We start from the raw sequence: 12,333 nt of genomic DNA on the forward strand, positions 1-12,333 counted from the left end.
TGTTGAGCTAAAAGCTAAATTAGTCACAACCACCCTGCAGATAAGAAAAACAGGCCTGTTCCCTCAGTCTTGTGAAAGTGTTCAGGATAGCACCAGGGTTCTAAATTTACCAGCTGATCTCCACAAATACCATGATACTCAGAGAGGGAGGGGAGGTTACATTCTTTTAGTTTTCATATCAGTATGGAAATAAATATGTATTCCTTCCTTTGAGGTTTGCTTTTAGTATGTCCAAAGTTTGTTTTCAGAGTGCCCAAAGCCAAATATCAGGGCTGACTTTAATAAAAACAATTTATATACAATTAGCTATGCTGCATTAAGCTTCTTTCCTAACCTACAAGGCATAAAGCAGTATGGTTCATGGGTAGCAATGAAAATCTGGAGCCAGACTGCCTGGGATTGTATTCAATCTCTTCTACTTATTTGCTGAATTATTCCAGGAAAATTAATCTTACTGTGTCTCTGTTTCCTCACTGGTAAATGAGGGTATTAATAATACACACCTCAAAAGGTTGATGTAAGAATTAAAATAACTTAAAATAGTGCCAATATATACCAAGTACTTAGACATACACATACACACAAACACAGAATCTCTCTCATTATCTCCCTCTCTTTCTCATTCTTTAAAAAATTTCCCAATATACCTCTTTTACTTTCCTGCTTCGACTGCCAAAACACCCAATACTTTTGTTGTTGTCAGTCTGGATATTCCGGTTTTGAATATAGATATTCTGGGAATATTTCTCTGGGAGCTCTGCCTCCAGCTGGTAGGAGAGGTTATGAAGAATGCATACACAATTCTCCGTGGCCTGAGAAAACAGGACAAGAATATTGATCGTATACATATAGACATCCTTGCAGGTGTGATAGCACAGGACGCAGGCTTTAGCTCTTACAAGGTTTACCAGATACAATTGGGTGTGCTTAAACTGTGGGTTGCCTGGGGGAGTCAATGAGTATTTCTAGACACACAATGAGTATGTCTAGAAAAGCTAATGTTATCATGAATAGTCAGGAGTGTGATGCTAAGAAGTAGAGGCTAAATTTCTTAAACAATGGAGAGTCTTTTTAGTTTACTTTCTAAAGAGTGTGTCCAGAACAACCCTATAGTTATAGATATGTAACTTACTAGCCATGCTGAGTTGGAGAAGAGGAGGAGATACTGTTTATAGGGACCAACTAGGAGGCTATTGTAATAATTGGAATGAAAGATGCACAATGTAGGAAAACAGTAGAAGCATCAGAGGGAAGTGGAAGAACTGAAAGCCTTTTCAGAGGTAGCCCATGATTACTCAGATTTCCATCTTCTTTTGGTGGATGGTGATGATTATTAAGAAGGATTATAGGCCGGGTGCTGTGGCTCATGCCTTTACAGAGTACTTTGGGAGGCCGAAGCGATGGATCACCTGAGGTCAGCAGTTCAAGACTAGGCTGGCCAACATGGCGAAACCCTGTCTCTACTAAAAGTACAAAAAAAAAAAAATTAGCTACGCATGTTGGTGCACACCTGTAATCCCAGTTACTTGGGAGGCTGAGGCAGGAGAATTGCTTGAACCCAGGAGGTGGAGGTTGCAGTGAGCCGAGATTGCACCACTGCACTCCAGCCTAGGCTGGGTGATGGAGCAAGACTCTGTCTCCAAAAAAAAAAAAGGATTATAAACAGAAGGAGCAAGTTTAGGAATGAAAAAAGAGATACATTAAAATTCATTGCTGAACATGTAGCATTTGTGCTCCTTTCAAATATCCACATAGTGAGGTTAGACAGACAGTTAGACATTGGAGCCTGGAAAATAGAAAAGGCAATAGGTTTTAATATTTCTAACGATGTATGGAGAAATCTTAGGCTCAGCAATTGAGTCAGTGAATAAATCTAAAACCAAGCAAATATCTTAAGAATATTCTGAAACATTTAATAAGACAGAACAGGATAGTTATCTCTTGAATCACCTTGTCATCTGGCTGGTAATCTGCAATGGTTCCTCTGACATAATGGACCAGTGAGTCAATGAGTCCGTCACATCTTCTCATTGCTTTTCTCCCATCAGGGCCAGCAGAACTCATGTTTCTACCAGAAAAAAGTAAGCAAAAAACCGTAAATCTTAGGCTGTGTATCCTTTGTTTTGAAGTTTTACTTGACGCTTCTTCCAGGTGTTTGGAAACAAATCACTGACTGCCTAAAGGATCAACTATGAACATACTTTCTAAATATTTCCAAACAACACGTAATCGTGTCATAAGTCTTCCGTCTACTTCACTCCAAGCACCATGATCAAAACATTATTTACTTAATCTTCGCTCCATTTTGACTGTTTTGGATATGAGGCAAATGTTTTTGTAACTAGAACGAGAGCATTGGCACATTAGACATTATAATATACTGGATGCCAAGTCCCAATTTGCTCTAATTTTAACTCTAAGTAACTTAAAGTTGCTCTGGGCCTCAGTTTCCTCATTTGTAAAGACAGTGTGTTGGACTATATTCTTTGTGGTTTTCTAGGTTTCAGTATAAACTGTTATTGACAAATATTAAATCAGATGCTCTAAAATATGATCATTTTACCATTAAAATGGCAGAGAGGTGTTACAGAAAACATGGAAGAGTCTGCAGTGTGTAAGGCTTCAGTCAAGAGTATGGCCCATGAACATCTTTACACTTCTCTATTTCTAATATGGCTAAGTCATGACACCTCTCTACAAACAGTAACTGAACATACAACTGGAAGTTGTTTACTGAGAAATGAAACTTATCAAATACAGGAAAGTAATGCATTTGGGGATTACAGTGCAGATTCACATCACGTTTATAGTCTGGTATTATTGTTACTACCTTCCCTTAGATTAAGTTTTTCTTACTAGCATTAACTACTTAAAAACATATTTTTTTTTTTCCAAAAGTGTCAATACCTCAGTCAACAAGAATGACAAAATGGGGCCTTCAGGTTTTTAAAACTTGAGAATCACCTCTATTCCCAACTTTAATTGTTAAGAACTGTCCCTATAAAATGTATCAGATCTTTTTTTTTGTTTGTTTGTTTTTTGAGACGGAGTCTCGCTTTGTCACCAGGGCTGGAGTGCAGTGGCGCAATCTCAGCTCACTGCAACCTCCCAGGTTCAAGCGATTCTCCTGCCTTCAGCCTCCCTGAGTAGCTGGGACTACAGGTGTGCATCACTACGCCCAGCTAATTTTTGTATTTTTAGTAGAGATGGGGTTTCACCATGTCGGTTAGCCAGGATGGTCTCGATCTCTTGACATTGTGAACTGCCCGCCTCAGCCTCCCAAAGTGCTGGGATTACAGGCATGAGCTACCACGTCCGGCCCAGATCAGTTTCTTTTACTGGTAGGTAGAATATCCAAAATGTATTCAGGACTTTTCGTTTATAATGTGTTAGTGTCATTCTGAACATCAAAAAGAACTGCAACTTCGAGACATTTTTGAGCCTTATTTTCCTCATCTTTAAAATAATATAGGCCAGAAGCTGTGGCTCACACCTGTAATCCCAGCATTTTGGGAGGCCAAGCCAGGAAGATTGCGTGAGCCCAGGAGTTTAAGACCAGCCTGGGCAACATGGCTAAACCCTGTCTCTAAGAAAAAAATACAAAAAACTAGCTAGGCATGGTGGCATGTGCCTATAGTCCCAGCTACCTGGGAGGCTGAGGAATAAGACTGCTTGAGCCTGGAGGTTGAGGCTGCAGTGAGCCGAGATTGTGTTACTACACTCCAGCCTGGGTCACAGAGCAAGACCCTGTCTAAAAAATTAACCAAATAAAGTAATGTAAGTGATTTCCAAAAGGCCTTCTGCCTCAAAATACTGCTTTCAAGGCATATTTGTTAAAGAAACAAAGGTGCCTAAGCATTATATCAAGAACTAAAGGGAGCTGGGTGTGGCGGCTAATGCCTGTAATCCCAGAATTTTGGGAGGCTGAGGTGGGTGGATCACGAGGTCAGGAGATCGAGACTGTCCTGGCTAACACGGTGAAACCCCATCTCTACTAAAAATACAAAACAAAAATTAGCCGGGTGTGGTGGCGGATGACTGTAGTCCCAGCTACTGGGGAGGCTGAGGCAGGAGAATGACGTGAACCCGGGAGGTGGAGCTTGTAGTGAGCTGAGATCGCACCACTGCACTCCAGCCTGGGCCACAGAGCTAGACTCAGTCTCAAAAAAAAAGAAGAACTAAAGGGAATGAGAGGAAGATACACAATTTTATACCTTGGTTTCAGGGAGATCACATCTATAGGTTGAACTCTGAACTCTGGAAACTGACAAAACCCGACTGTTTTAACCCTCAAAAATGGCAATTTCATGATTCAACCTGACATTTGAGGAGATAAGACTAACATACCTAAAACTAAGAATATACTAACAATTTAATGGCTGCTGAATTGATATAATGAAAGCTTTTAACAGAATTGTGACTGATTCTCATTTGACCCTTCTACTTCCTTATTAATTTTTACTGTACCTGAAAAACTTGGACAGTTTGTTCATTAAAAAAAAATAATGAATGGGTTCATAAGCTGGAAATAAAACAATTTTTTACTTAGCTTTTTTCAAAGAAGTGATCATTTCAACCAAGATCCTCTATCTACTTTGTGAGCCCTTTAAGAATCATGGGGCTTCAGAAGCTTGACAGAAACTGAAAAAGCATCTTTTCCAGTCTCCTTATTTTATACATGAAAAACTAGAAGCCAAAAGAGTTTCTGTTACTTTTCCCAGTGACAGCAAATTAGTGGTAAAGTCAGGAAAAGAGGGCTGTTCTTTATTCTGCACCCAGGGTGGCCCAGAACACAGCAAACCCCATCTAGCATTCATTCAGTCTGCAAATACCGTATGTCCCCAACTACGTGATGTTATCATATGTTTAAAAGCTTCCCCTTGGCCTTTTCAACCTCTAGCTGGGGTAAATAGCAGTAGTTTAAAATTGCTTTGACAAATCAAAAGGTCTTTCTTCCTGGCTAAGCCCACTACGTACCTTGCAGATGGATGACTTAGCTTTGTTTAACTTCAGGGTGTTTATTTCGGGTTAGAGTGTAAGTCAAGCTGGCAGTACCGCCAGTTCACAAGTACTAACTGTTGTCTTGCTGTTTGGTATTATCCAGACTCTACTTGCTTGAAATGGGACTTATCAGGGGTTTCTGGCAGCCGATACTTTTGCTGACAGAAAGTGCATGGAACCCCATTGCTCCGGCATATCAAAAATAGTTCCCACCTTACTCAACTACACAGAAATATGAATGATAAGGGCAGATTATTTTATACCACTGCATCCAGGAATAGAAGTCATTAGATAGAAAGTAATTTGTTATTGTACCACCCTGAAATAACCAATAACTATAGAAAATGATACATCCATCTTAAAATATATATATATTTTTAACAGCTAGTACTTAAGCTTGAGGGAATCAGAAAATTAACATGGCTATCCTTAGGCAGAATTGATCTTTTTTACAATGTATCTCTTGAATCATAAGAACTATTTATTGATTAGTTTCCCATACATTACCCAATGGTGGCTCAATAGAAAAATATCTCAAAACTATAAGTGAAATACACTGAAACAATGACCTTATTGAAAATTAAAAGAGAATGAGCATACAAACATGGTAGCTACTCAATAAAAAGTGCTTATTAAAGTTAACAACAGAATATATTAAAAATGTGTAATTTAGTGCCTGTCATTTGCATTTGATTAAACGATGGGTTTATTTCCCCAGGTATAATCAAGCCTAGGTCTGAGTAAATATCTGGGTACCTTTAGGAAAACTAAAACAGTAAACTGTTATATACTGAAATTTAAAAACAGCTCCTTGGACTAGGGGTTGAAGGCAAGGGGCCAGAGCCTTAGGAGACGGGGAGTGAGGAAGGAGGCAAACTACTCTTCACATAAAGGCAGGAATTATTTGGAGTTCTTCACCTTCACTGGTCCCAAATGGGAAGACACCAGCTTGACTTGTGGCCAGTGCTTGATATCGGGAAGAATCTCTCCAGCAGTGTGACTTGTAATGGGGGAAGAAATAGAATCTGAACCTCTGTGTGTCTCTGAAATGGTCACAGAGCTTCACATATTTAGGAGGATTCAGGTGTTTTATCAGAAAGCAAATCTGTGACTTTTCACTCCCTCTAGGACCTCTTATCTCACACATTCCTGAGTGTCACAATGAAAAAGAGAAAAGAAAACACAACGCCCTGGACCTTGATAGAATTAAAAGGAAGAATGGTATGTTAATGGTTGAGATTAATGACAGTGTGACTAAATCTTAGATTCATGTGGTAAACCAAAGAATGGGCAGTGACAAATGGAAAAAAAAAAACCAGCTACAATTTAGTGTTTGCACTAGACATTATGGTAGGCAACTTACAACTAGCATGATCTGTAATTTTCACAAAATTCCTGAAATTAGGGTGCCCTAGAATTTCATTCTGGGAAATTCTGACCTGTGATTCTCATTTAAAATCAGAATTAACTGCTCTAACAGGATTGTTACAGGCTCTTCCATATAAAGTAGGATATAAGCTAGTCTGTCTGTGGCTATGTGCAGGGGTACTGTCAAATATGCTTAATTGACCAGCATTGAAAGGAAGTTTGTTCCAATCCCAGAACATCCAAGCTCGGTGTACAGTGTGTGGTCAGCGGGCCTGGGGAAACAATGAGCTGAAGGAGATGGTTAAAGTAAAAGGCTACAGTTAGTTTCCAGGACATGAAATGGCCGGGAACAATAACGTCTGAGTGCATCTTTTCAAGACGCTTCACCACCAGACAAAATTAGGAACTTTAGGAGGCAGAATTTTTGTTTTGTTTTATTTTGTTGTTTTTGAGTTAGTCTCACTCTATCGTCCAGGCTACAATGCAGTGGCATGATCATGCCTCACTGCAGCATCAACCTCCCGGGCTCAAGGGGTGCACCTGCCTCAGCCATCTGAGTAGCTGTGACTATAGGCATGCACCACCAAGTCCAGCTAATTTATTTTTCTAGACAGTCTATGTTGCCCAGGCTGGTCTTAAACTCTTGGCCTCATGTGATCTTCCCACCTGGCCCTCAAAGTGCTGGGATTACAGGTGTAAGCTACTGTGCCTGGCCCAGACATTTTTTTTTTTTTTTTTCAAATTTTTTTGAGACAGAGTCTCACTGTGTTGCCCAGACTGGAGTGTGGTGGCACAATCACAGCTCATTGCAGCCTTAACCTCCTAGGCTGTAGGGATCTTCCCACCTCAGCCCCCTGAGTAGCTGGGACTACAGGCGCATGTCACCATGCTCAGTGAATTTACTTTTTGTAGAGACAGGGTCTCATGGCGTTGCCCAGGCTGGTCTCAAACTCCTGGTTTCGAGGAATCCTTCTGCCTTGGCCTCCCAAAGTGCTGGGATTACAGACGTGAGCCATGGTGCCCAGCCAAAATTTTGTGTTTTAAATGGGACTATTGCTACTTGATAATGGGTATGGTTTTTACCAACACACACTTTATGTGCATGTATCATATACAAGGCCTGGTGGCTGTGGGACCAGTCTTTTTTTTTTTGAGACGGAGTCTTGCTGTGTTGCCCAGGCTGGAGTGCAGTGGTGAAATCTTGGCTCACTACAACATCCGCCACCAAGTTCAACTGGTTCTCCTTCCTCAGCCTCCTGAATAGCTGGGATCATAAGCATGTGCCACTGTGCCCAGCTAATTTTTGTATTTTTAGTAGAGACAGGGTTTCACCATGTTGGCCAGGCTACTCTCAAACTCCTGACCTCAGGTGATCCACCTGCCTCGGCCTCCCAAAGTGCTAGGATTATAGGCGTAAACCACCGCACCTGGCCGGGACCAGTCTTGAAGGTCTAATCAGCACTCGCTGAGTGATCACCTCAATGGTTTTAAAAAATTATGCACGCATCACCAACAACTATAGGCTTCCTAATACTGTGTAATGTAAACCATATGGTAAGACCCTAAGTGGTACCAGTCAGAAAAACACTTGGTAGGCAAGGTTAGAGTCTATTCCAAGACTAAGTAGGTACCTGACAAGACATCAGCTGATACGCAGGCATCCTTCTTCCTCTTGTTATTTAAGATTTAGGCTTGGGCTTTTGTTTAACTCCCACCTGATACATATCAAACAGTTGGGCCTTGTCTATGATTAACTAAGAGAAGCAGCACAGTCAGCTTGTGGTTGCACATGACAAAAGGGAAGCCTCATTTGAACTGGCAAGAGGAAGAAAAACTCGATGCCAGAAGAAGGCTTGTCTGTTACTCTGAAGTCAACATTATTTCCTGAAGGTATCAGCAAACATCAGCCAAGGTCAGCTGTTCATTCTGCAAATAGAGCAACATTGGGAGGTAGGACAAAGCCCTACAACCTACACATCTTGGTCCTTTCCGGACAAGCAAAATTAATGGAACAAAGCTATGTTGTCATCTATTTCATACCATGAAACTAGAAGGTGGCAGAGGAGAAAATCTAACCTTAAAAATCCTGTAATCCCAGCCTGTAATCCCAGCACTTTGGGAAGCCAAGGTGGGTGGAGTACCTGAGGTCAGGAGTTTGACACCATCCTGGCCAACAAGGTGAAACCCCCGTCTCCATTAAAAATAAAAAATTAGCTGGGCGTGGTGGCACATGCCTGTAATCCCAGCTACTTGGGAGGCTGAGGCAGGAGAATCGCTTGAACCCAGGAGGCAGAGGTTGCAGTGAGCTGAGATAGTGCTACTTCACTCCAGCCAGGGTGACAGAGTGAGACTCCATCTCAAAAAAAAAAAATCCTTTAGCTCTGCTTTCCTGCATTTTCAGGTTTTCTAAAAGCATTCTGAGTAGTTAATTCAGCCAGTAATCATCTGGCTGGCAGGCTACATTAATTTCCTCTCAATTAGCTAGAATATATTATGTAGGACAGAATCCCAAACTCCATTTAAAATTAATTATAAACAGCAAACTGTAATTTTAAAAATATACCGAAGAGCTACTGCAACTTGAATAAGCATTCTTGACACATAAAGGAGATGTCTGGAATGTCAGACTAGGAATAATAAAGATGTTTAAGACCTAGAGTAAAATAATATGATGCTTAGATAGTCTGTACCTTCAAGACAGGCACAGATTTTAACCACAGGACAGTGACAAAATCATCAGTTGCTTTATCCCAATGTATCAACCCACTCGCTTTTTATAATAATGAATAAAAACAATTTAGTAGTCATTTTGACTATGATGATATCTTACATTTTTTGGAAAAAGACTTTCAGTGTCACAAAATACAGTTCATAAAACACCAATTTGAGCTATATAGATATTTTTCTTTAAACATGAAGATGGTATTAAAAGTCTCTGATAAAGACATTCTTGTGAATTCTCTTTTTTTGCCCAAGACTCAACTCATAAGCTAACTGATTAAGAAAACCCAGCAAAAACAGTCCACTTGATATAATGAGTAAAAATTAATCTCGTTTCCTTTCCTGATTTTTCTTCCTCTGTATTGTTCCTATTCATGTATTTTCAGGCAGTCAATATTTATGCACTGATTGATAAGAATAAAGAGTTTCTTTAGCAAAGAGAAGTGTTACATAATTTCTGTAAAGTACAACTTTTAATCTGGGCCAATCTGGTAAAGATACAAATAGGACAGTGGGAAATGTTAGTCTGAAGAACAGGGACCTTCATAAAGGGGTCAGTTGGTTGTAGATGTGCTGCTTGAGGATTTCAGTGAGACATGTACTCTTAAAAACACTGGGTTCAGGAAGACCATGGTTGACCAGGTAAGCACAGTCATATTTGTTTTGATTTTATTTGTTTGCTTTAATAACTTAAGAATTGTTGAGATATTTCAAAATAATGGCCTAAAACCCTGAAGCTCAGTTCATAAAACAATCATTTTTAAAAATCAGGATCTTATTTACCCATTTAAATACCACTTCCACCTTTTAAATTTACTTAAAGAAAAAGTTGGCCAGGCACGGTGACTCATGCCTGTAGTCCCAGCACTTTGGGAGGCTGAGGTGGGCGGATCACAAGGTTAGAAGATCGAGACCAACCTGGCCAACATGGTGAAACCCCGTCTCTACTAAAAATAAAAAATTGACTGGGCATGGTGGCACATGCCTGTAGTCCCAGCTACTCGGGAGGCTGAGGCAGGAGAATTACTTGAACCCGGGAGGCAGAAGTTGCAGTGAGCCAAGATTGTGCCACTGCACTTCAGCCTGGTGACAGAGTGAGACACTGTCTCAAAAAAAAAAAAAAAAAAAGATAAATTTACAAAGTAATTTAATTAATTAAGCCATGTACTTGTTTGTATATCTAAAGAAACCAACAGAAAATATGGTTATGACCGGTTATGATAGTGTAACATTAGAAATATTGCCAATTCCATTATTTACGAACTTCATATTGCTTATGTTTACACATGAAACATGAAAAGTTTAAATAATCAGCCAAATAACTGAGGCTGAAGTTGATGATTCAATTGTCTTTCTATTTCTGGGAAAGCCAGTCTCAGGGCTGAACTATCTAGATACTTTCATCAAGTTTCCATTTTGTTTGCACTGTCTCATCTAGCATTACTCTTCTAGTTTTATGGTAAATTCTTCTCCAGAAGTAAATGCATTTAGATTGTGATTTTCAATAGTAAGTTCTGGCCTCTTTTGGGGGCTACATCTTACAAAAAAGAAAAATAGCTATTTGATAGTCAAGAAAATTAGATCCTGATTTACTTATCTTCTTAATTATCTGGGATTATGCACAAGGCTAGACCAAATAAGTCATGAGTATTCAGGATGAGATGTGGATGAGCAAAGGTAACTAGAATGAAAATGCATACAGGCTGGGCGCGTTGGCTCATGCCTGTAGTCCCAGTACTTTGGGAGGCTGAGGCGGGCGGATCACGAGGTCAGGAGTTTGAGACCAGCCTGGCCAATATGGTGAAACCCCGTCTCTACTAAAAATACAAAAACTAGCTGGACGAGGTGCCATGCGCTTGTAGTCCCAGCTACTTGGGAGGCTGAGACAGGAGAATCGCTTGAACCTGGGAGCCAGAGGTTGCAGTGAGCTGAGATTGTGCCATTGCACTCCAGCCCAGGTGACACAGCAAGACTGTCTCCAAAAAAAAAAAAAGAAAGAAAGAGAAGAAAATGCATAATCATGAAAATGTAGATGCAGTAAATTTCTAAAGTTTGGTACCAAGATATGCATTAAAAATTATATTCAGTATGTGGTTTTTTGGTGTATACGTGCTGGAGAAGACAGTTGTAACTGAATATATTAAAAATGTACAAGGAGACATTCATTTTTCAGAGAGTAGCTTGTATTGATATTCCAAAACAACTTGCCCTTAACTCTGTGACTAATTAGAAACAAGATTGATAGTTACAGTTTTTCTTTCTAAAGGTACAGTTTGCTTCCTCTGACAACTCCCCACTCCAGCTAGATTTCCAGTGGAAGAGACAATGAAAGTTTCTTTTAAGAATTTAAATAATTTTAAGTAATAAAATGTAATATATAAAAGGATATTATACATTCAAAACACATTTACTATATGATGAAAGGTGGGAGAAAGTGAACTTTATGTCATTTGTAGGAGAAATGCATTACAAATTGCTTTTTGTCTTTCATTAGCATACACAGGCATAAAATGCATTGAGAAAAAAAGAATATGTTTTATAATGTGTACTGACAAATTCTGGGTAGACCTTCATAAAGCAGACTGCATCTTTATCTTAAGGTGGCAATTTTGTAAGCCTTTTCTCATAAGTAGATGGTCAACAAAATACAGTAACTCAGGAAAATGACTTTTTAGGGCTTTATGAATTCACATTTTTAATATGACTATAGTATTTAAGAATGCTGGAGACGACCTAATGATAGAATGATGATCTGAAGACTGAGATGGACATTCAAACACCTACTCATCCTTTAACAGTTTGACTTTCTCCAGAAAAAATTCCCAACTCCCAAGGCAAAGTGAGTGAAGCAACTCAATGCTTTGATAACAGTTTATTCATTCCTCTCTTTAATCTCTTACCAAAAGGATTGTCACGATCTCTTCAGGTGCCATTTTCCTCCACTAAACCCAGAGTTCCTCTGGGGCAAAAATAGGTCCCATTCCATTTTGAAATCTCAGAAATTTAAATAGTGGTTTGGATAGAGGAGGCCTTCAACAAGTACTCCAGGAATAACAAAGGCGTTGGATAAGAGGGAGAATAAATGAAGACTAGTGGCAGAATCCCAAGAAGGCTGGACTAGCTGTCATTCTCAAATTTCTGATAGCTGGTTCTGTAACTGTGGAAGAGTCTTGGGGACTTAATTTCTTTCCCTGAAGAATGAGGCCACCAACAGAAGCTCCCTAGACGTGTTTGGTTTTGACC

General features: G+C 39.7%; 1 protein-coding gene across 2 annotated transcripts in view; it reads right to left on the reverse strand.

Annotated features, from left to right (window-relative positions):
• PKP2 (plakophilin 2) overlaps positions 1-12,333 on the reverse strand; it is a 114,253-nt gene that overhangs the window by 37,184 nt on the left and 64,736 nt on the right. For both annotated transcript variants that reach the window (XM_023208942.3, XM_023208943.2), the window contains exons 7-8: positions 1,951-2,068; positions 648-812 (exon numbers count right to left, since the gene is read on the reverse strand). In XM_023208942.3, the coding sequence (XP_023064710.2) occupies positions 648-812; positions 1,951-2,068 (283 nt within the window). The remainder of the gene's footprint in view (positions 1-647; positions 813-1,950; positions 2,069-12,333) is intronic.

Source organism: Piliocolobus tephrosceles, chromosome 10 (assembly GCF_002776525.5).
Source record: "Piliocolobus tephrosceles isolate RC106 chromosome 10, ASM277652v3, whole genome shotgun sequence".
NCBI lineage: Eukaryota > Metazoa > Chordata > Mammalia > Primates > Cercopithecidae > Piliocolobus > Piliocolobus tephrosceles.